General features: G+C 35.6%; 2 protein-coding genes, 3 long non-coding RNA genes and 2 pseudogenes across 7 annotated transcripts; 3 read left to right on the top strand and 4 right to left on the bottom strand.

Annotated features, from left to right (window-relative positions):
* Positions 1–4,734: 4,734 nt before the first annotated feature.
* Positions 4,735–7,717, bottom strand: LOC146900285 (uncharacterized). Of its 2 annotated transcripts, none has more exons than XR_015023025.1 (5): positions 6,993–7,717; positions 6,744–6,862; positions 6,382–6,436; positions 6,137–6,281; positions 4,735–4,850 (listed from the first exon to the last, which is right to left on the bottom strand). It is a non-coding gene; the product is annotated as an uncharacterized LOC146900285 (long non-coding RNA). The 2 variants fall into 2 exon arrangements; XR_015023026.1 differs by having other exon boundaries at positions 6,744–6,858.
* A 14-nt stretch (positions 7,718–7,731) lies between these two features.
* Positions 7,732–8,434, bottom strand: LOC146900284 (uncharacterized). The gene is made up of 2 exons (XR_015023024.1): positions 8,344–8,434; positions 7,732–8,106 (listed from the first exon to the last, which is right to left on the bottom strand). It is a non-coding gene; the product is annotated as an uncharacterized LOC146900284 (long non-coding RNA).
* Positions 8,435–8,620: 186 nt separating this feature from the next.
* LOC146900283 (uncharacterized) lies at positions 8,621–9,315 on the bottom strand. The gene is made up of 2 exons (XR_015023023.1): positions 9,233–9,315; positions 8,621–8,995 (listed from the first exon to the last, which is right to left on the bottom strand). It is a non-coding gene; the product is annotated as an uncharacterized LOC146900283 (long non-coding RNA).
* A 2,971-nt stretch (positions 9,316–12,286) lies between these two features.
* LOC146900281 (large ribosomal subunit protein mL101 (rPPR4)-like) lies at positions 12,287–20,694 on the top strand. The gene is made up of 3 exons (XM_085734302.1): positions 12,287–12,514; positions 14,214–16,051; positions 19,290–20,694. The coding sequence occupies exons 1-2, from the start codon at positions 12,287–12,289 to the stop codon at positions 14,859–14,861; spliced, it is 876 nt and encodes a 291-aa protein (XP_085590428.1). The 3' UTR covers positions 14,862–16,051; positions 19,290–20,694.
* LOC146900282 (large ribosomal subunit protein mL101 (rPPR4) pseudogene) lies at positions 14,898–15,458 on the top strand (annotated as a pseudogene).
* Positions 15,824–20,694, top strand: LOC146900280 (large ribosomal subunit protein mL101 (rPPR4)-like; annotated as a pseudogene). The gene is made up of 2 exons (XR_015022268.1): positions 15,824–16,051; positions 19,290–20,694. The product of XR_015022268.1 is annotated as a large ribosomal subunit protein mL101 (rPPR4)-like (transcript).
* A 435-nt stretch (positions 20,695–21,129) lies between these two features.
* Positions 21,130–23,552, bottom strand: LOC146900279 (F-box/kelch-repeat protein At3g23880-like). Its single transcript, XM_085737684.1, has 2 exons — positions 22,683–23,552; positions 21,130–21,951 (listed from the first exon to the last, which is right to left on the bottom strand). The coding sequence occupies exons 1-2, from the start codon at positions 23,211–23,213 to the stop codon at positions 21,271–21,273; spliced, it is 1,212 nt and encodes a 403-aa protein (XP_085593810.1). The 5' UTR covers positions 23,214–23,552; the 3' UTR covers positions 21,130–21,270.
* Between the last annotated feature and the right edge of the window lie 1,040 nt (positions 23,553–24,592).

Genomic DNA, 24,592 nt, shown 5'->3' with positions numbered 1-24,592 from the left:
ATGCAACTTTTATTTCTTTAATACCTAAGGTGTCGATCCCTCAACGGTTGAATGACTTTTGCCCTATATCGTTGGTGGGTTGTATGTATAAGGTGCTAGCCAAGATTCTTGCTAATCGGCTGCGTATTGTTATTAGGAGTGTAGTCTCTGATTCTCAGTCAGCGTTTGTAAGAGGAAAACAAATTTTGGATGGAATTTTGCTGGCAAATGAGGCGGTGGACGAGGCTCGTCGTTGTAAGAAGGAAATGCTGCTTTTTAAGGTAGATTTCGAGAAAGCTTATGATTCAGTGGATCTCAATTATTTGGACGAGGTTATGCAAAAAATGAATTTCCCGACTCTTTGGATAAAATGGATGTCTACATGTGTCGGAACGGCTACGGCTTCGGTGTTGGTGAATGGGAGCCCTACAAATGAATTTAATATTGAACGTGGGTTACATCAGGGAGACCCACTGTCACCGTTTCTCTTTTTATTGGAAGCAGAAGGCTTTAATGTGCTCATGTTGGCTCTTTTGGAAGCAGGGTTGTTCCACGGATATAAAGTGGGGCGTGGTAATGACATGTGTTTATCGCACCTTCAATTTGCCGATGATACATTAATCATTGGTGAAAAATGTTGGTTGAATGTACGGTCTATGCGGGCGGTTTTGTTACTTTTCGAGCAAATATCTGGTTTAAGAGTGAATTTCAATAAAAGTTTGCCGACATGAATTAATGTGTCTGATTCTTGGTTGTCTGAGGCCGCGTTGGTTTTGAATTTTCGCGTCGGGGCTTTTCCTTTTGTGTATTTGGGGTTGCCTATAGGAGGGGATCCGCGTAAACTTGACTTTTGGATACCGATATTGAACAGTATTAAATCTAGATTGTCGAGCTGGAAAAGCAAATTCTTATCATTTGGTGGCCGTCTGATTCTCCTCAAATCTGTCCTGCCATCCCTGCCGGTTTATTTTCTTTCCTTCTTCAAGGCTCCCACAGGTATAATTTCTTCCATTGATTCTATTTTTAAAATTTTTTTTCGGGGGTGGGGGGGGGGGGTGGTGGTGAGGATGTTTGAAAGATTGCATGGGTGGATTGGGATACTGTTTGTTTACCGAAGGAGAAGGGTGGGTTAGGTGTTAGGAGGTTGAGGGAATTTAATATTGCTCTGTTAGGTAAGTGGTGTTGGCGGATGTTGGTTGATAAGGAGGGTTTTTGGTATAGAGTCTTAAAGGCGAGGTATGGGGAGGAAGGGGGACGGTTGAGGGAGGGAGGGAAAGATAGTTCTGTTTGGTGGAGGATGATGTCTGACATACGTTGTGGTGTTGGTTTGGGGGTGGAGAATTGGTTTGAAGATAATGTTCGTCGGGTGGTGGGTGGAGGGAGTAGTACGTACTTCTGGTTAGACAATTGGGTGGGGGAGCACCGTTAAAAGTGCAATTCCCTCGCCTTTTTGATCTGACTCTTGACCAGGGGGCGACGGTGAGGGAGATGGCGGAGAGAGGGTGGGTGGTTGGTGGTGGTGCGTGGGTGTGGAGGAGGCGCCTCTTAGCCTGGGAGGAGGAGACAGTTACAGAGTGTGTGGCTTTGCTGTCTGACATTGTTTTGCAGGATACTATTGTTGACAGGTGGAGATGGGTTCTTGATCCTATCAAAGGTTACTCTGCCAGAGGAACTTATCAATACCTCACATCTCCTGATTCACCTGTGGAACGGGGCCTTCATGACATGGTGTGGCTGAAGCAAGTTCCGCTGAAAGTGTCAGTGTTCGTTTGGCGACTCCTTCGAAATAGATTGCAAACAAAAGACAATCTGGCTCGTAGGATGGTTCTTAATCAGGTTGACACTGCTTGTGTAGGAAGATGTGGCAGCCAGGAGTCGGCGGTTCATTTCATTTTGTGTTGTGACATCTTCAGTAGCCTATGATGGGTTGGTATTTCTTTCATAACTCCTGATACGGTAGCTGAACATTTTCATCATTTTGGTCGTTTGGCGGGCTTTCCGCGTTATGTTCACTCTTACCTCCAAGTGATTTGGCACACTACGGTTTGGGTCATTTGGAAGGAACGAAACAACAGGATTTTTAAGCACAAAGCTCAGGATTTGATCAAGTTATTAGATTATGTTAAGTTTATGTCTTTTTCTTGGTTAAAAGCTACGCTGCCCACTTTTGCTTTCAGTTATAATGACTGGTGGCAGAATCCATTATTATGTATGGGTGTTAGGGAGTAGTTGTTATTTTTTTTTATTTTTATCTGGTGTGCTTATGGCAACAGATTCTTAACATTGTATTCCTTTTGGGTGGTTCTTTCTAGCACACCTTGTGCGAGTTGAATCACTCTTGTTTAGTTATATTTCATTTTGGCTTCTTCAAAAAAAAAAAATTACAAATGAAGAGGATCTTCACCCGTCACATTTATACCGTGTCCATCTCTCTTCAAGTGGAATAGAAATATTCATTAAGGGTCCGTTTGGTTCGAGAGTTTTATAGGGGAGGGGAGGGGAGGGGAGATTTTCAATTTGAAGTGTTTGGTTCAATTTTTAGAAGGGGAAGGGAGGTGAGAGGAGGGGAGCAAATTTTATTGCACCGCCAAAATTATCCTTAAATTAATTTAAAATCTCAATATTATCCTTATAACAACATTTATTATTATTAGGTTATATTATCCTTGAAACAACTTTTATTATTATTATTATTATTATTATTATTATTATTATTATTATTATTATTATTATTATTACTAGAACGCAGACCCGTGCGCCGCACGGGTCTTATGAGTTAGAATAATTTGATATATAATAGACCGAGATATAGTGGAATGAAATTTAAATAATTAAACTACATAAATGAAATTTATCGCCAAACAAAAGCTACAATATCGATAAATATTGTATTGCCAACCAAACATGTTACACCAAAGAAATAAACGGTTTTTAATGACAACATAGCATATATTATGGAATATTACACATTTCGAAATACTTTTTCGTACACAACATTAGTCGTCACATCAATATCTTCACCATCTTCATTGGTTATCGCCCTCCTTTGGATGTAACTCTCGAGACAACAACATATAATTGTCAATGTGAAAATACTGGTGTTGAGAAATATAATCCAACATGTCACAGTAATTGCCCTTGGCTCTCGTTAATTGTCACGAAAAATGAGACAACTAAAAGAAACTGTCGTCTTTGAAACTTGAAAGATCACGATTGATGCACAGGTCTTTGTGATGCACACATGAAATGTTTGTAAAACATGTGTAAAATGTATAGTTGCTTCTAATTTTTTTTTGTTACAAAAATAAATAGAAAGAAAAGTGGTGTAATTTTTTGGAAGAAAAGATGGTATAATTATTACTTGACAAAATACACAATTATTTTTAACCCAATTTTTCATTTTATGGATCATTGAAGCAATTGTTAGAAAGACGCTTAAAAATAGTAGCAATCACATAAATGATTTGCTATGTCATTTAATCATTCATTCATATTAGCAAAAAATAATAAATAATCATTCATTCAATAGCTTTTTCAAATGGACAATGGTTTCAATATCATATTTTTTTATAGTGATTTCAATATCATTGAATCATGCATTCATACTGTTAACATCAGTGAAAAAATGCTTTACTTTAAGGGAATAAGGATCAACAAAAAAATTACAAAAGATATTACTAAGTATAAAAAAAAAACTAAAAAAAATTGAAGCTTCAAATGTGCACTAATATAATCAAACACTAAGTATAGCCAAAAAAATATCAATGTGAAAAGGATCTTAAGTGGCAATAAGTTTTTTTTGAATCAGCAAAATATTATGGATAACCAAAACACTCGCAAGACGCTAAGAGACGGTGGAAAATAAAAACAAAGAGGCCGCATATATGCGTAACATCCACCCAAACAACCAAAACTATAATCCCACACAAATTCATAACAGCCCCACTAACGAAACGAAGCGAAATAGCGTAAGATATGACACTGAAATCCAATAATAACCACCGGAATTTAGACCCATAACTATGCCACAACCTGCGGAAATCGCAACACTAAAAACCGGAACCCCCCAAGCACCTGAAGCGGAGAGATCAGTCAAAAAACAGCAGCAGAAACAGGTGCCGAACCAGAAAAAAAAAAACAGGTGAAACAGGTGTTGCACTGTCATGACAGCAACAGAGCCACTGCCCACCTACATGCAATAAGTAAGAGCACATCATGATGTTCACCCCTCATTTTTAGTACAATCCACTATCAAAGCAACATAACAGAAAATTTCATTATGTACACTAATTATATGGAAGACTTAAACATTTGCCCACTTTTCCAACCCACTTTGAGAGTCTTGTATACTTATCCTTTATGGGAGCCTAGCTTCAACACAGGTACCAAAAAAACTATCTTCATTTGTGCTTGCACCTTTAATATAATTGATAAAGGTTCATCTTCACAAACCTGCAATGCAATTTCATAAAAATAACAATAATTTCAGATGAAGTCGACCCCTTTGCTTGAACTCAGCCATATCATAGAAGTATTCCCTAGTAATTTCTTCATTTCTGCACAAAACTCCATCAACATCACTTGATCAATACTACACTTCATCACATCACAACTACTCAATTTCACTACTAAAAATAGTCACATCTCGAATCAAGTTCATGATACTTCAGAGGTTGAAATCAATATATGATGAATTTTATATAAAAACACTATAGTTGACATAAAAGTTTTAAGACTAAAGATTTAGGAACTTTACCTGAAATTTTACAAAACAATCACATGAAGTGATAATCATGATTATCCAAAATGGTAGTGGCTTATGTATGGGGGAATGCAGCCGCCCTTCAAGGGAAATCAAACCATGCCAACACCTTCACATGTATTTAGAGAAATGATGAGTACTTATCTCATTGATAACATAAACCTGTGCAAGAGAAATCGTGATTGCTTAAATAAATAAAAAAATATGACAACATAGAATAGAGTGCACTAATTACATAATATGTGGTAAAACGTGCAAGCAAGTCCATTGTGTCATTTTAACAAATTGTGCAAATATCCTTCTGATAGCCTATAGCTCACATCCAATTGAAATCATAATGAATGGATTTAATTGACAGGCATCCTTATAAACACACTCAGATTGATAACCTTGCTATATAAGAGCTTGCTTGTAGATGGTAAAACCTTAACCTAATTTCCAAAAAAAATGTGACAAAAAAAAAAGGCTCAGGTATATCAGCCATTTTTATGGACATCTGGTTTAACCATGACACTATGGCACCTACAATATACATGATTTGCGCATCCTCATGTATCCATTTCTGCATCATTCACATCAGAACATGAATGACCCTCACTCATCCAATCATTAAATTTAATGATACAACAGATAAGGACTTAATGTGATTGAAGGGTTTCCATGAATTTGTTTTGAAGAGTTTTTGTTCATAACATCTGGTATAAACTAATGAAACTAAACTTTTTTCAATGTCCTTTTCATGTATATTTTTTAAACTCTGATAAACTGCCATTCAGAAAGCGCGTAATCTCTGACCACATTCATTGATAGCTATTTTACCACATACTCATTTTACTAACAGACCAAAGTTCAACAACCATAATTTATTCAGCAACTATTACCCCTGCAACTGAGGGTAAAAATGGATAATAGTCTACCATACCATATATTCAACAACCATATACAATGACATGATCAAACTTCTAGCTTACCATAATTTTTTTCGATGCACGGCAAGTAAATGTCAACCATGTGTTGATTAAGGATTGTTAACTTAATTGGTTGTCCATCATACAAAAAGATTGAGAATCATGATAGCAATTACTATCATATATAAAATTAAGATGAAATGGATTTTCATTATTTATTTGGGTGAATATCTATCTTTTTTAAACATACAAAATATGAGTTGATATAGAAAACTCAAATTGGATGTCGCTGCTGTTCATCGAAAGATAAAATAGGCATCCACAGATTCACATGGTTTACTCTAGAGCGAATATCAAATCCATGAGATTCAAGCTTAAAAAGAAAACATCCTTCAGTAGTATCCTAAATCATTGATTGTAGAAAAAAAAAAGTATAAACTTATCGACAATACACTTTTAAGTTAAAATTAGAGATTATTTAACTTGCCTCAGAATTGCAGACCTTGTCATTTTTCACATAAAATCTTCACAATAATAGTAATAACTCTCGATGCACATTTACTGTATGCCTGATAGACCATCATATACCTGTCTTAAACTCACAGGTTCTTGCCAACACTGAACTGAAGCATCTATGAAGCAACATTGTTACACACATAAAATAAATTAATTTTGGCATAAAACAGTAGAATGAAGAGTAATCTTGCGAAAATCATGAACAAAATAATTAACCTCAGCTGATTCAACCAAATCTTCGATAGTTGTAGAAAATTATCAGAGAGAGGGACTGTAATCAGACCAGTAAAACAAATTAGAAACTTTAGGCAAATCATTAGTTAATTTTTTAAATGCACACAAAGGATAGAATAATGGTTATTGTAAAAGCTGCACCCTATAATTTTTTCTAAATCACGGTGGCGCACCGTGATTTTGATAAAGTCACCACAGAAACCCAAAATAAGCTTGGATAAAAAATATACACATCTAAGTATAACCTTATGAAATAAGCTCCTTATAGCAGTCTAAGAAAACTACCTTAAAACTCAATTTAAATTACTTGCAACTTGAAATAATATGAAAAAGGAAGACATTACACATGTAGAGCAGACTCTAATAGATAATGTTGTTTCTTCCTCATTTTCCTTTGTCCCTAGAAGCCACAAACCAAGCTTAGTCGCCTTAAGATTCTGATCGTTCTCATACGTCACTCTGCCTTCATAAAATGATACAGATAATGAGCAAACACCTTTATAGAAATGATTCCTAAAAAAAAAAAACTATAGAGAAATGAGAAAATACTCGTGCCTTGGTTGAAGTCAATAGAGAAGAACATAGCAAAGTACCTTGATATAAAGTAAGCTACAATGTGATTCCATAAGTATGCCCACTTGCAAAAATATGTAACACACTTCATATGTTCTTGCCAAATGATCAGCAACACAGAATGAAAAATAATAGCAGATTCATATGTTCCTTTCAAAAACCAAAATCATATGTTAAATAATTAAGAGGTAATTACATATTGTCAAGCAAGATACTACAACAAATATCAGCGACACACACAAAGAAGTGGAGAACAACAAAACATATATAGCTTTAAATCAAGGCAAGCCTGATGCAAATACAATGTTTCAAAAAGCAGGACACAAAAAGGAAAGAACTATAAGTGAAAAACCTGAAGGGGAAAGAAACCTGTAAAAGCGTCACCTTCTCATCAAAGCCTCACTCTCCATCATCATCTTCAACATATGAACTCAAACCTAGTCACACTAACTATAAGAGAAGTTACAGCTCCTAAAGAAACAGAAGAAAAAAAATATGCTAGCATAAATTGTGAGAGAAGGAAATAGTAAAATTGAAACCACGTTAAATCACTTCTATCAAATTGCGAAGTTGGTGAGATGAAATAATATTTATAAAAAGATATTGAAGTGATACCAATGAAACAACCAAAAAATACAATTTTCGTACCTTTTTTTCTTATGATTGTAGCTAGTTCTTTGAACAATGGAATGAATAGACAACATGAACGACACAACAATTAAATCAAAACAATAGACATACAAATTTGAATGGAAAATGTGCAACAAAATTTAGGATTTTGTTACCTCCTTTTTGTATTCCAGAACCAACTACATCCTCTTAATATACCATAAACAAATACATGTTGCATCACATCTTCAAAATGACCCGGATCTTAAAATACACATAAATCACAAAAATGATTTAAAATCAAAACACGGATTAAGATTTATATTAACTTTCTTCAGTGGAACAGAGGTGAAATTATCACAACATCCTAACCTAATTCAACCTTTATATCCATTCCATTTCTTTCCATCAGCTTTCCCAACCTAATTCAAATTCACGGTAAAACTATATCGCTTCACAAAACTCACCACAACAACGGATCTGTTGCTTGGATTATCTATCGTAAACCTCTCTCTGAATTCAGACCTAAAAATCACAAAACAAAAATCATCAGAATCAAATCGAACTTCAACAGAACAAATTCATAACGTAAACAATCACCCTTCGGTCGCCGTCTTGGATCCATCAATTTGTGCGTTCAACAAATTGATGCGTGCAAGCGAGTAACTCGCTTAAATGATTGAAGCAGAAAGAAAAAGAAATCGAAAAGGCCATGGTCACAGCAGCAGTGTCGCAGAGAGAAGGAGAGAGGAGAGAACTGACCGTGCGGTAATACGTGATTGCATAAGGAATGGGGGGAGAGGGTTGGCGGTGGTGACGATGATAAGAGGAAGAAGAAGAAACGCGTGAGAGAAAGAGATGAAATAATATTTATAAAAAGATATTGAAGTGATACCAATGAAACAACCAAAAAATACAATTTTCGTACCTTTTTTGCTTATGATTGTAGCTAGTTCTTTGAACAATGGAATGAATAGACAACATGAACGACACAACAATTAAATCAAAACAATAGACATACAAATTTGAATGGAAAAAGTGCAACAAAATTTAGGATTTTGTTACCTCCTTTTTGTATTCCAGAACCAACTACATCCTCTTAATATACCATAAACAAATACATGTTGCATCACATCTTCAAAATGACCCGGATCTTAAAATACACATAAATCACAAAAATGATTTAAAATCAAAACACGGATTAAGATTTATATTAACTTTCTTCAGTGGAACAGAGGTGAAATTATCACAACATCCTAACCTAATTCAACCTTTATATCCATTCCATTTCTTTCCATCAGCTTTCCCAACCTAATTCAAATTCACGGTAAAACTATATCGCTTCACAAAACTCACCACAACAACGGATCTGTTGCTTGGATTATCTATCGTAAACCTCTCTCTGAATTCAGACCTAAAAATCACAAAACAAAAATCATCAGAATCAAATCGAACTTCAACAGAACAAATTCATAACGTAAACAATCACCCTTCGGTCGCCGTCTTGGATCCATCAATTTGTGCGTTCAACAAATTGATGCGTGCAAGCGAGTAACTCGCTTAAATGATTGAAGCAGAAAGAAAAAGAAATCGAAAAGGCCATGGTCACAGCAGCAGTGTCGCAGAGAGAAGGAGATAGGAGAGAACTGACCGTGCGGTAATACGTGATTGCATAAGGAATGGGGGGAGAGGGTTGGCGGTGGTGACGATGATAAGAGGAAGAAGAAGAAACGCGTGAGAGAAAGAGAGGAAAAATTGTTAGGTTTAGGTTTAAATTAGGTTTCGTAATTGAGATTTAGGTTAGGGTTAAAACAGGAATTTTAGTCATTAGGGTTTAGGAAAAATTAGGGCTTCAAAATTGGCTTGGGACAACTTTTATATATAGAATAGATTATTATTATTATTATTATTATTATTATTATTATTATTATTATTATTATTATTATTATTTTTATTATTATTATTATTACTACTACTACTACCACTACTTATATTATCACTGTAACGACTTTTATTCCATATTATTAACAACTTTTTCTTGTAACAACTTTTATTACTACTTGTAACAACCGTATTACTAATCAATTATTTCATCTTTCACATCGTATTGTTATCGATTACATCGTTATTGTTTCGTCACTTTATTATTCTTATTTATTTAAGTTTAAGGGTAAAATAGTACTATAATCTTAAAATCCCTCCCCTCCCCTCTCCTCCGTTAAAATCCCTCCCCTTCCCTCCCCTCCACTCCCCTCCCCTCCGAATTCTCGAAACCCTAAAATGGATTTTGGGCCATGAGAAGAACCACCCCACAGCCCAATAATTTCTTCTTCCATTTTTGCTTCTTCGAGAAAATTAGCTTGAAAATTGTTGTTCACACATTTGAGAAGGCTGAGAAACACGAGTAATTTACCCAAATGCCCCTCGGTAATTAACTACCGAAGTTTACAAGATCCGGCTGCAGTTAACTGCCGAGGAAAACCTCTGTAGTTAATTGCTGAGGTTTTGTTATAAGAACAAAACCGGCATAGGAGTTTCCCAAACTCCATTGTTGCGTTTTTTGATTCTCCAAGGAGCGATTTTGAGCCATTTCAAGCCATTCCAAGCCAATTTCAATCACAAAATCAAGTAAGTGTTTTGAATCCTATTGCATTGGTTTTTTGTTATTGAAATGTTAGATTTTTTGGAATTTTTTTGACAAATTTAAATTTTAGAAATTGTTTTAATTTGATGATGATTTTGTATTGATTTGTTATATGTTGTTTATAATAGAATTGTGTTAGGAATTGTTAGAATTGTTTAGGTTGAGGTTTTGATCGCCATTTTTTTTAATGTAGATATGTCTCAGAATCAAAATTAGGTAACGTTCAGGGTGATGAGAAAAACAAAGAAAAATCGCCTATGACATGACACAGAATTGTTTGTGATGGTTCCGAAAAAAAGAAAGGTTCGAAGGTGCCGGTGTACAATCATTCGAGGTTGAGGAGGAGCGGAAGGACATGCTATTTTGGTCCTCAACCAAAAGAAGGTGCCCCAGGGACTGTAGCGAACAACCCGATAAACCTCTGTGACGAGGAAGATGTGTAGTGGTTTGTAATGCCTACTTTAGTTGTTTTTTTTAATGTTTTTTCATATGTCATTCTCGTTTTGGTACATTAAACAACATTTTCCTGATGCTTTGAATAAAAATCGCGTTTTGAATAATTTTGATTAAAGTCGCGTTTTGAATTATTGCGTATTCGAATAAAAACTAGTTAAATCTAACGTGAATTCGAATAAATATTGCGATAGCGTGAATTCGAATAAAAATTGCGATAGCGTGAATTCGAATAAAAATTGCGATAGCGTGAATTTGAATAAATATTGCGATATCGTGAATTCGAATAAATATTGCGATAGAGGTTTCGTTACATTACATAAACGACATGTATGTCAACAATTACATTACATTCCGGAATGTACCTTCCAACTGCAACAATTATCTTACCACTGAATGGGGCAAATTCAAACTTGCTAAGCAGCAGGACTACATTCGATGAGCATCTTGAACGATGGTATTCAAGTGCCAACGAAATGAGGTCCATTCCTTGACACTTGAATACCATCGTTCAAGATGCTCATCGAATGTTGGAGTCCTGCCGATTAACAAGTTTGAATTGCCCCATCCAGTGTAAGACAATTGTTGCAGTTGGAATGTGCATTCCAACTACAACAATTGTCTTACCTTTGAAATGGGGTAAATTCAAACTTGCCAAACAACAGGACTCAAGCATTTCGCTCGGCATTCATACTTTCCTTTGAAAAGAATAAATTTTTGTTAGGCTTGATTTAGATGAAGGTATTCAAGTGCCACCGAAATGAGGTCCATTCCTTGACACTTAATACCTTCATCTAAACCAGCCTAACAAGAATTTAACTTTTCAAAGGAAAAACGTGAACACCGAGCGAAATGCTTGAGTCCTCGCCGTTTGGCAAGTTTGAATTACCTCATTTCAGAGGTGAGACAAATGTTGTAGTTTGAATGCACCTTACCCTAACTAATGACGATCTTCTGGCGGAATCAAGTCGTTGATGATATATTCAGTTGATCTCAGCAACGTCACCCGCATATCGATCCACTGGAACATGCTGTGCTCCCAAAACATGCTTGTCACGTTTTCGTCGTTCTTTAACTCCACCCAAGTGAATGATACCCTCCCCTCGTCGAGCGTTGGACGTTTACTCTAAAAATTAATTATACTATGTAAATCTACTCAAAAACTAAAATAAAATAAATCTACTCAAAAACTAAAAAATAAAAACATTTATAACAACTAAAATTTAAGTTAAGAGTATTATAATTACTTACTTGTGATTTTGTTGAATAAATTTGGTTGGATTTGGTTGGGTTTTTTAGAGAGATTTGTGAGAGAGATTTGAGAAAAAAAATTGGAAGATGTGATGAATAATGGAGATGAGAGAGACTTGTAGCAGAAGATCCTCGGCAGTTAACTCCCGAGGAAAACCTCGGCAGTTAACTGCAGCCGGTTTCTTCAAAACTCGGCAGTTAACTGCCGAGGGGGTATTCAAGTAAATTACTCGTGTGACACAGCCTTATGCAATGTGTCGACAGCAATTTACAATTAGGTTTTACTTTCTTCATTACTACTACAGTGAACACTTTTGAATCTCCATCACCATCACTGAGCAACAAAGAACACCAAAAATGTCTCTGATGCAACGTTACGGAAAATGCAAAAGCGTTGTGAAACGATCCAAAAAGCACTTAGACGAAGCGCTTTACTTGAAACTCTTCAAAGACGGTGGTTCTGAACTCAATGTTCGTCAACAGCTTAATCAGTTTATTAAGAGTGGTAAGCGCGTTTATAAATGGGAAGTTGGTGATACGCTTAAGAAGCTTCGCCAACGGAAATTATATCAACCTGCTCTTAAGGTATTTTTGCATTTAATCGCTTTTCCTAGGTTATTATTATTTTCAATTTCGATTATTTCATTTTTGAAAAATAAGATTATATATTGGCTTGGATCTAGAATGTAGTTGTTTTTGTTATATGTTCTGTTTGGATAAACAGGTTATTTGCAGCTTATAGCTTTCATGATGATAAGCGCTGTTGTATAAGATTACGTAAACTATTTCTATAGAAAAAGATAAAATGAAGTTAAATTGTTTTTGTATATGCTATAAGTTGTTTTCATAAACTAGTTTGTAGAATTTATGAAAGTAGGCTAAAAAAAACTTATGAAAAATGTTATAAGCTGTTTTAATAAGTTCTTTCAGACAGTATCACAGAACTTATGCCTGTAGATAAGCTCAAATTAGCCAATCTAGAAGGGCCCTTAGTGAGTTGTAGTTTATGAATTATGGATGTAGACACGTGGAATGCTTATGATATGAACTTGGAAAAATAGTTTAATGAAATGCTTATTGCATGTACACTTAACATATAAGGGTTTATGTATACAATATTTCTATTACAAAATATTGAAAATGTCAAATTATTTTAATGTTAGTTGTAAGCTGTTTTCATCGGTATTCTGAAAAGCTTATGAAACTAAGTTGAAAATAATCGATGGATATGTCAGAAGCGATTTCTATAAGCTTTCCCAAACATGCTCATAAATGCTTATGTTAGTCGATAAGATAAAATAAGTCAATCCAAAACCCACTTGGGTTAGCCTGGTGGTGTGGGCTTGGTACCTTGGGGTGTGCTCCTCTCAAGGTCTCAAGTTCGTTTCTCTTCGGTGCACTAATTTGGCTTCCCAAAAAAAAAAAAAGTTAACCCAAATTTGCGTGTTTCTAAGTTATTATTATTATTTTCAATTATTTCATTTTCTTCAAAATAAAATGATATATTAGCTTGGGTTTGGAGTGGAGTTATTTTTATCATAGAATCATAAAATGAGGTTTTGAAGTGTTAGTGTCAACCTTTGTTAGGCGAGGTAAAGGTAAACTTAGTTTTTCTGCATAATTTAGCAGGCAAATTGTTAATTTTTTTTTGGTGTGTGGAATAGCCTTTAGTTCTGCTTGGATATTAATATCAGGTGGTGGGTGTTTTGGTTCCTTTTGCAATTGGTTTTTTGCTAGGGTGGATTGCTTATAGTGTGGTTATAGGTGGATTTGTGCCTGTTTTAAGGAGGTTTGATAGTTCCCTCTTTGTGGTTGTCCATTTTTGGCCTTTTGTGGTTTCTGATTTGGCTTAGACTCTTGGTTATTTTTCTTGGGGTCTGGTAGTTTGGTTTTGTGGGTAGTCTTACGCCTTGTATTTGGGTGAGTCATTTTATTAATAAATTTAGCCATGTCAAAAAACTAATTGATTGGTTCATGCGTTGTTATTGATTTAGTTGAATGCAGTTATTTTTATTATTGAACCATATAATGAGTTTTTCAAGTTTCAGTTTCAACTTTTGTATTTAATTGATGTGTTCTTGTGTTGTTATTGATTGTTTGAAACAAAATAAAATTATATCTAATTTAAATAATACATTTTCTTGCATGTTGATGTTGTTGACTACATGGTCGTGTCTGGAACAAAACCAGGCAGCTCTAGATTTAGAGATTGTACATAGCAGACTCTGTGTTCAGTAATTTATAATTATATTCATGGTGAAATACTCTTTTTCTTTTGTTGCAGCTATCAGAAACAATGGCCAAGAGGAATATGATAAAGACCGTCAGTGACCAAGCTATACATATTGATTTGGCTGCAAAAGCTAGAGGTATTGTTGCCGCTGAAAAATATTTTGTTGATATCCCTGAGTCTGCGAAAAATCATCTGTGCTATGTTGCACTTCTCAACTGCTACTGCAAGGAGTTGATGACTGATAAAGCTGAAGGTGTCGTTGAAAAAATGAAGGATCTTGACTTTCCTTGGAGTTCACTGTCTTACAATAGTCTTATGACTCTTTATACTAACGTAGGTCAACCAGAAAAGATTCCGTCTATCATTCAAGAAATGAAGGCTAGCAATATCATGCCGGATTCTTACACATATAATGTATGGATGAGAGCTCTTGCTGCAGTTAATGATATTTCGGGTGTTGAAAGGGTTATTGATGAGATGAAGAGGGATGGTCGAGTCACTAGAGATTGGACAACGTATAGCAACCTTGCGTCTATTTATGTTGATGCTAACTTGTTTGAGATGGCGGAAAGTGCACTTAAGGAATTGGAGAAGAGGAATGGTTACAAAGATCTTTCTGCTTACCAGTTTCTAATTACATTGTATGGGAAAATAGGCAAAGTATACGAAGTTTATAGGGTCTGGCGTTCTCTTAGGTAGGCATTTCCTAAAACTGCAAACATAAGCTATCTGAATATGATTCAGGTTTTGGTTAACTTGAAAGATCTCCCAGGAGCAGAAAAGTGTTTCCGTGAGTGGGAATCAAGCTGCACTACTTATGATATTCGAGTTGCAAATGTATTGATAGGGGCATATGCAAAATTAAATATGCTGGAGAAGGCTGAAGAAATAAAGGAGCGTGCTCGAAGGAGGGGGGCCAAGCCTAATGCAAAAACTTGGGAAATATTTTTGGATTACCATTTGCGGAATGCAGATTTTAAGTTGGTTGTGGATTGTTTATCCGAGGCAATCTCAATTGGCAGAGGGAATGGTGAAAAGTGGGTTCCATCATCTGAGACAATAGGTATTATGATGAAGCACTACGAGCAAGAGAAGGATGTTGATGGTGCAGAAGAATTTATCGAAATCTTGAAGAAATCTGTGGAATCTCTAGGGGAAGAGGTGTTTGAATCATTGATTAGAACTTATGCAGCTGCTGGTAGGACAAGTGCTGCTATGCAACGACGATTGAAGATGGAGAATGTGAACGTTAATGAAGATGCCCATAAGTTGCTTGAGGCTATATCCGAGGAGTGATTCATGTAAATTGAGATGTTGTGTACTTTCTTCACATTCTGTGTTGCAATAAAAATTTGGTATTTCAATTTAAACATTTTGAAGTGGCGCATGCCGTATATTCAATACCGTGTCCATCTCTCTTCAAGTGAAATAGAAATATTCATTAAAATGGAAAGGATCTCGATTTTTTATATTAATTACGTGTTATATTTAAAAACTGTCGGTGTGGATAGCAAATTCCTAACTCATTTTGGGCCTTAAGAAGAACCACCCCACAGCCCAATAGTTTCTTCTTCCACTTTTGCTTCGTCCGAGAAAATTAGGTTTCACTTTCTTCATTACTACTACAGTGAACACTTTTGAACCTCCATCACTGAGCAACAATGTCTCTGATGCAACGTTACGGAAAATGCAAAAGCGTTGTGAAACGATCCAAAAAGTACTTAGACGAAGCGCTTTACTTGAAACTCTTCAAAGACGGTGGTTCTGAACTCAATGTTTGTCGACAGCTTAATCAGTTTATTAAGAGTGGGAAGCGCGTTTATAAATGGGAAGTTGGCGATACGCTTAAGAAGCTGAGACAACAGAAATTATATCAACCTGCTCTTAAGGTATTTTTGCATTTAAGCGCTTTTTCTAGGTTGTTATTATTTTCAATTTCAATTATTTCATTTTCTGAAAAATAAGATTATATATTGGCTTGGATTTAGAATGTAGTTGTTTTTGTTACTACTTGTTTTTTCTGGATGTGAAACTGGGTTAAAGTGTTAGTGTTGTTATTGATTTAGGTTCTGTTTGGATAAACAGCTTATTTGCATCTTATAGCATAAGCGCGTTTCTCATGATAAGCGCATATGTATAATATTACGTAAGGTATTTCTACTAAAAAAGATAAAATAAAGTTAAATTGTTTTTACAAAACTTATGGAAATAAGCTAAAAAAAAGTTAATGAAGAATGTCATAGGCTGTTTTAATAAGTTTTCTCAGACAGTATCACAGAACTTATGCATGTAGATAAGCTCAAAGAAGCCAATCCAGAAGGGCCCTTAGTGAGTTGTAGTTTATGAATTATGAATATTGATGCGTCAAATGCTTATGATAAGAATTTGGAGCACTTATTTTCAAACAAAATTAAGCTATATCTATATGTTTCTTAGGCACTGTATAGAAAAAATAGCTTAATAAAACGCTTATTGCATATAAACTTATCATATAAGGGTTTATGAATAAGATATTTCTATTACAAAATATTGAAAAAGTCAATTGTTTTAATGTAGGCTATAAGCTGTTTTCATAGGTATTCTGAAAACCTTATGAAAATAAGTTGAAAATAACTGATGCATATGCCATAAGCGATTTCTATAAACTCTCATAAATGCTTCTATCAGTAGATAAGTTAAAATAAGTCAATCCCAAACCCACTTGGGTTGGCTTGGTACTCCTCCTCTCAAGGTCTCGAGTGCGATTCTCCCCGGTGCCAATTTCGGTGGGCTAATTTGGCTTCTTCAAAAAGATAAAAGTCAATCCAAATTACTAGTATTTTCTAGGTTGTTATTATTTTCAATTATTTCATTTTCTTCAAAATATAATGATATATTAGCTTGGGTTTGGAATGAAGTTATTTATATCATGGAATCATAAAATGAGGTTTTGTAGTATTAGTTTCAACCTTTGTTAGGCGAGGTAAACTGTGTTTTTCTGCGTAATTTAGCAGGCCAGTTAATTTTTTTTTTTTGGCTGTGGAATAGCCTTTGGTTATTAATATCAGGTGGTGGGTGTTTTGTTGTCTTTTGCAATTGGTATAGTGGGTGGGGAGAAGCGTAGGATATTTGCCATAGGTAACTGGGTTATCCCGCGTGTTTTACATCCCCTTCATAAGTGGTGTATGACGGTTCTGTCGACACTCCATATGGATGGGACTTTCAACCAAACCGCTCCGGTGGAACGGCTCATCTATAACGTATTCTGTAGATCTTGAGGAAAGCAGACGGGGAAACAATCAATAAGCTTCCTGCCTGGTATCTTATTGGATGCACTGGCCAGGCTATCTCATAGTCTGGTACTCACTGCCAGTAGACTGAATCAGGTAGACAGTCAGCTCTCTTACAGCCGGTTAAATAAAGTTAGTTTTTTCTGGTACAGAATCCGTTGCTATTGTACTTGGCAAGTAAGCCCAGAAGGAAGAAGTCGTAGCTGCTACCGCTACGTGGGCGTCTTCTTAGTCTGCTTGAAAGGAAAGCCAGTAACTCTAGAGTAGATATAAAGAAATAGAATCGAGTATGACAGAACCAGTAGCTTTGAGCTTGAGCTTGAACGTCTTTCAGCTCTCACGACCCAGCTGCTATTGAATCCGCGTAAGGAGATGCCGATGAGGGTACAATAATAGAGAAGAGAAAATAATTAGCTTTGGTTCAGAGCTTGAATCATATTATCCTTCAGTCACTCCAGGTGAGAAGTTCGGCTAAGCCGTGCTAGTGTGGTTATGTGGATTTGTGCTTGTTTTAAGGAGGTTTGATAGTTCCTGCTGCGTGGTTGTCTGTTTTTGGCCTTTTGTGGTTTCCGATTTGGCTTTGTAGCTAGAGTGTTGAGAGTCTTGGTTATTTTTCTTTGGGTTCATGGTTATTTGTCTCTCTATCTTGAGTATGCCTGTGAGTCGTTTTATTAAATTTAGCCATGTCAAAAAATTAATTGATGTCAGGGGCGGATGTATGTGGGAGCTATGTGGGACTATAGCTCCACATGCTTTTCCCCATAATGATGGTTCGGTACTGTTACAAGGCTGTTGCTACACTAATATGTGGGAGTTCCTGGTTTTTTAGCAGAGCTGATATGTTGTGTGTGTGGCAGCTCTGTTGGTGTTTTTAGGAATTGCGTTGGTGCATTTTTGTGAGGCATGCATGGTTAAGCTTTTGTGGGTATGCATGGTTTTAGTTTCTAAAGGACCAGCTGTTAAGCTTTTGTTTTAATCTAACAGACTGCCTTTTTATATCCTTGCATCATAATTGGTTGGGTTTTAGTGTACTGCCAAAGCTTTTTTGGTTGCTGCTGTATTTTTACCATCAAATATAATTTAGCTTCAGGTCTAGTTGGGAGAGGTGGGTTGTTTGGTTTGGAATTTTGCTGTTCCGGGACCAAATTGAATAACGGAGCAAAAGTTGAGGGACCAAATTGATGATTTTAAGACTTATGGGACTAAAATGAAAACTGGAAATTAGTTGAGGGACCATTGAATTAATTTAGCCTTTTGATTATTTACGGTGTTCCGCCTATATACGACACCAGATTTTTGTTCCTTTTTGTTTTATCCGCGAGTGGTACGGTTTTAGTATAACTCGACGTGAATAAATTTTGCATTATTGTTTTTTTGAAATTTTAGCTCCACATGTATCTAAATTCTGGATCCGCCCCTGATTGATGTGTTCTTGTGTTGTTGTTGATTTAGTTACATGTACTTATTTTTATATTATTGAACCATATAATGAGTTTTTGAAGTATTAGTTTCGACTTTTGTATTTAATTGATGTGATCTTCTGTTTTTATTGTGTGTAGTTCTTTATGAATTATGAATGTGGATGCTTCAAATGCAGTGGTTTATAAACGAGTGAGATGGTGAACTTAGGATGATATGAATTGTGAACACTTATTTTGAAACAAAATAAAATTATATGTGTTTCTTAGTATTAGTTCCTTTCAATTTAAATAATACATTTTCTCATTTGTTGATGTTGTTGACTATATGGTCGTGTCTAGAACAAAACCATGCAGCTCTAGATTTAGAGATTATACGTAGCAGGCTCTGCGTTCCATAATTTATATTCATGGACAATGCACTTTTTCTTGTGTTGCAGTTATCAGAAACAACGGCCAAGAGGAATATGATAAAGACTGTCAGTGACCAAGCTATACATATTGATTTGGATGCAAAAGCTAGAGGTATTGTTGCTGCTGAAAAATATTTTATCGATCTCCCCGAGTCTGAAAAATCATCTGTGCTATGGTGCACTTCTCAACTGCTACTGCAAGGAGTTGATGACTACTAAAGCTGAAGGTGTCATTGAAAAAAATGAAGGATCTTGACTTTCCTTTGAGTTCACTGTCTTATAATAGTCTTGTGACTCTATACTAAAGTAGGTCAACCAGAAAAGATTCCGTCCATCATGCAAGAAATGAAAGCTAGCAATATCATGCCGGATTCTTACACGTATAATGTATGGATGAGAGCTCTTGCTGCAGTTAATGATATTTCCGGTGTTGAAAGGGTTATTGATGAGATGAAGAGGGACGGACGAATCACTGGAGATTGGACAACATATAGCAACCTTGCATCTATTTATGTTGATGCTAACTTGTTTGAGAAGGCAGAAGGTGCACTTAAGGAATTGGAAAAGAGGAATGGTTACAAAGATCTTTCTGCTTACCAGTTTCTAATTACATTGTATGGGAAAATAGGCAAAGTATACGAGGTTTATAGGGTCTGGCGTTCTCTTAGGTTGGCATTTCCTAAAACTGCAAACATAAGCTATCTGAATATGATTCAGGTTTTGGTTAACTTGAAAGATTTCCCGGGAGCAGAAAAGTGTTTCCGTTAGTGGGAATCAAGCTGCACTACTTATGATATTCGAGTTGCAAATGTTTTGGTTGGGGCATATGCAGAATTAGATATGCTGGAGAAGGCTGAAGAACTAAAGGAGCGTGCTCGGAGGAGGGGGGCCAAGCCTAATGCAAAAACTTGGGAAATATTTTTGGATTACCATTTGCGAAATGCAGATTTTAAGTTGGCAATGGATTGTTTATCGGAAGCAATCTCAATTGGTAGAGGGAACGGTGAAAAGTGGGTTCCATCATCTGAGACAATAGGTACTATGATGAAGCACTACGAGCAAGAGAAGGATGTTGATGGTGCAGAAGAATTCATCGAAATCTTGAAGAAATCTGTGGAATCTGCAGGGGAAGAGGTGTTTGAATCATTGATTAGAACTTATGCGGCTGCTGGTAGGACAAGTGCTGCTATGCAACGACGATTGAAGATGGAGAATGTGAGTGTGAATGAAGATTCCCTGAAGTTGCTTGAGGCTATATCCGAGGAGTGATTCATGTAAATTGAGATGCTGTGTTCTTTCTTCACATTCTGTGTTGCAATAAAAATTTGGTATTTCAATATTAAGAGGTGGACAGTAGAAGTCTTCCATCTCCTTCTGAATGATTGTCTACACCATTATATGGTTTCTCAATATAATCTTTACTCCTTGATTATCTTTGTTATTATCCATGCCACCCCGTGATTTTTTTTTTTTTTGTAGCATGTGCTTGTTGTAGGTATTTCCTTTAAGCCAATACTTCGTCTAGAGATGACCTATGATGACTCAATATGTTTTGATATCTGATGCAATTGCTGGTGACTTGCCTATCTTAGAATTTTAGATATCAAAGCATCAAGTCATTTAAACGCATCTTATTGAGTTAAATTCTTTAAAAAAATTAATACATTGCCAAGGTAACATATGATGCACTGCAGTGTACACTATTAATTAGAGATCTCAATTTTGGAAATTTCATTACATGAGAAGGTAAACAATATTCAGCAATACAAATTAGAAGCATTGCAATTCTATTTAGAAAAATGATATTTGTATAACCATTTTATGACAATTTTTAGCGCAAATGAAATCAATAGCTACGGGAGAAATATAAATTAACCAAGTAATAACTAATATAAAATTAAAAATCTCCATCAAATCCACTAGGTTTGATCCTACAACCAGGAGCAATAAGTACAATGAAATCATACAACATATCAAACTATCTATGGAAAACACAATTGAGTAGTCATCACTCCTCTTGCAAACCAGGCAAAACCAAGCTTTGCATATGTTCATGAGCATACCAAATTTGGTTGTTGAGAAGTGTACCGTGTCTAACTCTATCATCTCTCATACTATACATAATATCAGGAAAATCTTCTTTGCTAACCAACAACACGACATCTTCCTCTTCAGACACACATACCGGCAGCAACAGACTGAAATGATGATGATAAGAGTCAAGATCCACAAGATTACCAAGAAGTTGAACAGAGCTAATATTCACCAACTGAGTCCAAGACTCGTGAACTCCATATTCTCTCATTTCCCACAAAGCAAAATGGGGTCTCAACTGATCATAATAATAAAGGCACAGGCGACCCCTTAAAACAGCAAGATTTGGCCCATTTTGGGGCATTTCATCAAAACCAACTGGCAACAACACATACTTACATGCCTCCATCCGCATATCAAGCGATAAAATCACTAACTGGTCGACGACAACATTTTCCAATTCATTCATATGACAATTCAAACTATGACGCGCTAACCAGTTAATACTATCATTCACAAATGATCCACCAAGAGCATCTTTTAGTAGAACTGGAAAATCAGGGCAAGCAAGAGTCTTTCTCCAACAACTTTTACCCATGCAATGAACTCTCCCCTCCCATTTCTCCGTTGTACGATCCCAAAACACCGCCACCAACTAGAATGAAGTAAATAGAGAAATTAACTCACGGAAATTAAATGTATATGCTAAAACTAAAAACTATATCACTTTTTCACAACACTAATTTGCAATAATAATTCATTTTTATGTTCTTTTTCATGTCCCACTTTTTTCATAATCTAAAAAATTCAGCACTAAGGCAGTACATAATAAAAATTTCTTATACACCACGCCTCAAGAGGATACAACCAACAAGGAATAAAAGGAAAATAATCTTCTAGTAAAGAAAAATCTAAACCAATTACTATTCAAGATAAATCCACCAAACCAGACAATCAACTTCATCCTTGACCATACACAAATTAGCAGTTAGCAAATCGACAAAATAAGATAAATCCACCAAACCAGACAATCAACTTCATCCTTGACCATACACAAATTAGCGGTTAGCAAATCAACAAAACAACAACTATTTTAAATAGGAAAACAAACAAGTAATCAACATTCCAGAAACCACAAATATTTCGAAAACTATTTTACTAACATGAAAATTATTAAGGTTGATGTTTGCAATTCTTATAGGAACTATCTTAATTATTTTTTAAGCAATAGCAACAACAAAATTATTTACATAATTAATCCGTGTAAAAATCTTATACATATTCAATAATACAAAACATTTGACATCAATTACTTCTAAAGTAAGACAATATTTTATCAAAATCAAACTCACCAAAAAAGTTTCAAACAACTAAAATGTTACTAACCTTATATGTATTAGTTGAAATATCGTAGCCGAATCCACGATGAATTCGTGCCAGCATCATGTCATTAGGAGGTGGAGGCATGATCATCAAATTTGGCGAATCCGTGGATGTTAACCGTAGTGTAGGGTTCCAAAATCGAGCATAGAGATATTTCTTTCGTTCATGATGTTTTTGACCAATAAAACAAACCAGTCCATTGATGGAGCCCACCGCATGATAAAGACCGCCAGTAAAAGTAAAACGATGACACTCGTCTTCGTAGACCATGGATGTCGGGTGTTTTATCAAATGTCGCATTGAGAAAGGACTAACTTCCCAAATTGTTTCGCCCTCGTCGCCTAAGGAATGGAGTAATGTAACCAAGACATGTGTGTTTTTGGGTGATCTCTCAAGATGAAGTTTTATGAAGTTGCGTTTAGAAATGAGTTCATTGTAGTATTTGGAAACACACTTGAATCTCACAAGAGACTTTACCGGAAGCCGTGAAAAAATCTCGATCACAAGATCTGGAGTAAGACTAGGTAGAGACATTTTGAGAAAATTTTTGAGATAGTGTGACTAAGAAAGGAAGAATTTGGAGCATCCAGCAGCTAAAATGAACCCAACAAAAAAACCATAATCTCACAAAAACCCCCCTCTTTCTCTTTCTCCACCACCAACCATGGCACTTCTTCTCGTCTCAAAACCACAAAACCTAAACCCTACTTTCCACCAGCGACAATGACAGCGGCAACGGCAACAAAACAACCTCCTCCTCCAAATCCTTATGACACTTCAGAAGCTTATTCATGGTGAATCGGGTGAGAAATGGAAGACATTGAGACCTGAAATGAAAAGATTGTTTTCGATTGCTGAGTGAAGGGAGAGGTTGAAGAAAGTAACGGGAAAAGATTTGAGTTTTATGTTTAACTTTTTTTATGATTTTTTTAATTTCATTTTTCATTTATTTAATTTTAAAAATGATTATATGGCTTTTTTTTATTTTTTTTAATTCAATAATTGCACATGTGATCAGCCACATAGATATTGACTGAGTCAAAATTGATAAAAAAAAAACCTAGAAAATTGTTGTTCACACATTTGAGAAAGTCGTGGCACACATGTAAAATACGTTTTTGTCCCCTCGGCAGTTAACTGCCGAGTAGTTCAAAATCCGGCTGCAGTTAACTGCTGAGGAATTCCTCGGTAGGTAACTGCCGAGTAAAACATTAATGCAGACAGCAGGTTCTGCATTAATGCTAAGCATTTTCATGCCATTTTTCGGCCAGTTTTTACCTGTAATTTTACCAGAGCATTTCCAAAGGCAATTCAAATTATACAACAAAGAAACTCGGTCATAAACAAGAAAAATACAATATCTTTTACATTTTTCCATAATTAAATCAAACCGACATTTGATTCAAACTACACAAAAGTTTGAAATTCATCAAAACGGAACATAGTGTCCATAATCAAACAACACATTTCAACTCATTACACATCATTAAATTAAATCCCTACTTACATTCATCACAATTGCATATGGAACGAACATACATATGTAATACATTATTTTCCACCATATTCCTAAACATAAATCTGACGTCGCTATCGTCTTTAATAAGCCAAGGCATATAGCTTGCCGTTTTCCATGTGAATTCATCTCTATCTTCTCCTAGGTCTATGCATTAGAGCAGACAAGTGACGTGTATATTGATTTTCACCAAGATGCTCAAAATAAGTGTTAAGTTGTGTCTTCAAATCATCAAGAGAGTCCGTCGGTGTTATCATAACCTTAACCGTCTTCTTAAACGCGCAGTACCTAACACGCCCTTCAATTCTTGCAACCTCAGACATGTTTCACTTGACAAAAGCTTTAACAAAATAATCATAGATTAGAACAAAATTAAATGGAATGTAATAACGAATAA

This window comes from Medicago sativa, chromosome 8 (genome assembly GCF_051527215.1).
Source record: "Medicago sativa cultivar Bolivia chromosome 8, Bolivia_mono, whole genome shotgun sequence".
NCBI classification, from domain to species: domain Eukaryota; kingdom Viridiplantae; phylum Streptophyta; class Magnoliopsida; order Fabales; family Fabaceae; genus Medicago; species Medicago sativa.
This window is presented reverse-complemented; position numbering and strand designations above follow the sequence as displayed.

Excerpts from the sequence above, each read along its gene's own strand:
- LOC146900281 (XM_085734302.1), top strand. The coding sequence starts at position 12,287 with ATGTCTCTGATGCAACGTTACGGAAAATGCAAAAGCGTTGTGAAACGA. Across the intron at positions 12,515-14,213 it reads TATATCAACCTGCTCTTAAG|CTATCAGAAACAATGGCCAA; the intron begins GTATTTTTGCAT and ends CTTTTGTTGCAG.
- LOC146900279 (XM_085737684.1), bottom strand. The coding sequence starts at position 23,213 with ATGTCTCTACCTAGTCTTACTCCAGATCTTGTGATCGAGATTTTTTCA. Across the intron at positions 21,952-22,682 it reads TTTCAACTAATACATATAAG|TTGGTGGCGGTGTTTTGGGA; the intron begins GTTAGTAACATT and ends ACTTCATTCTAG.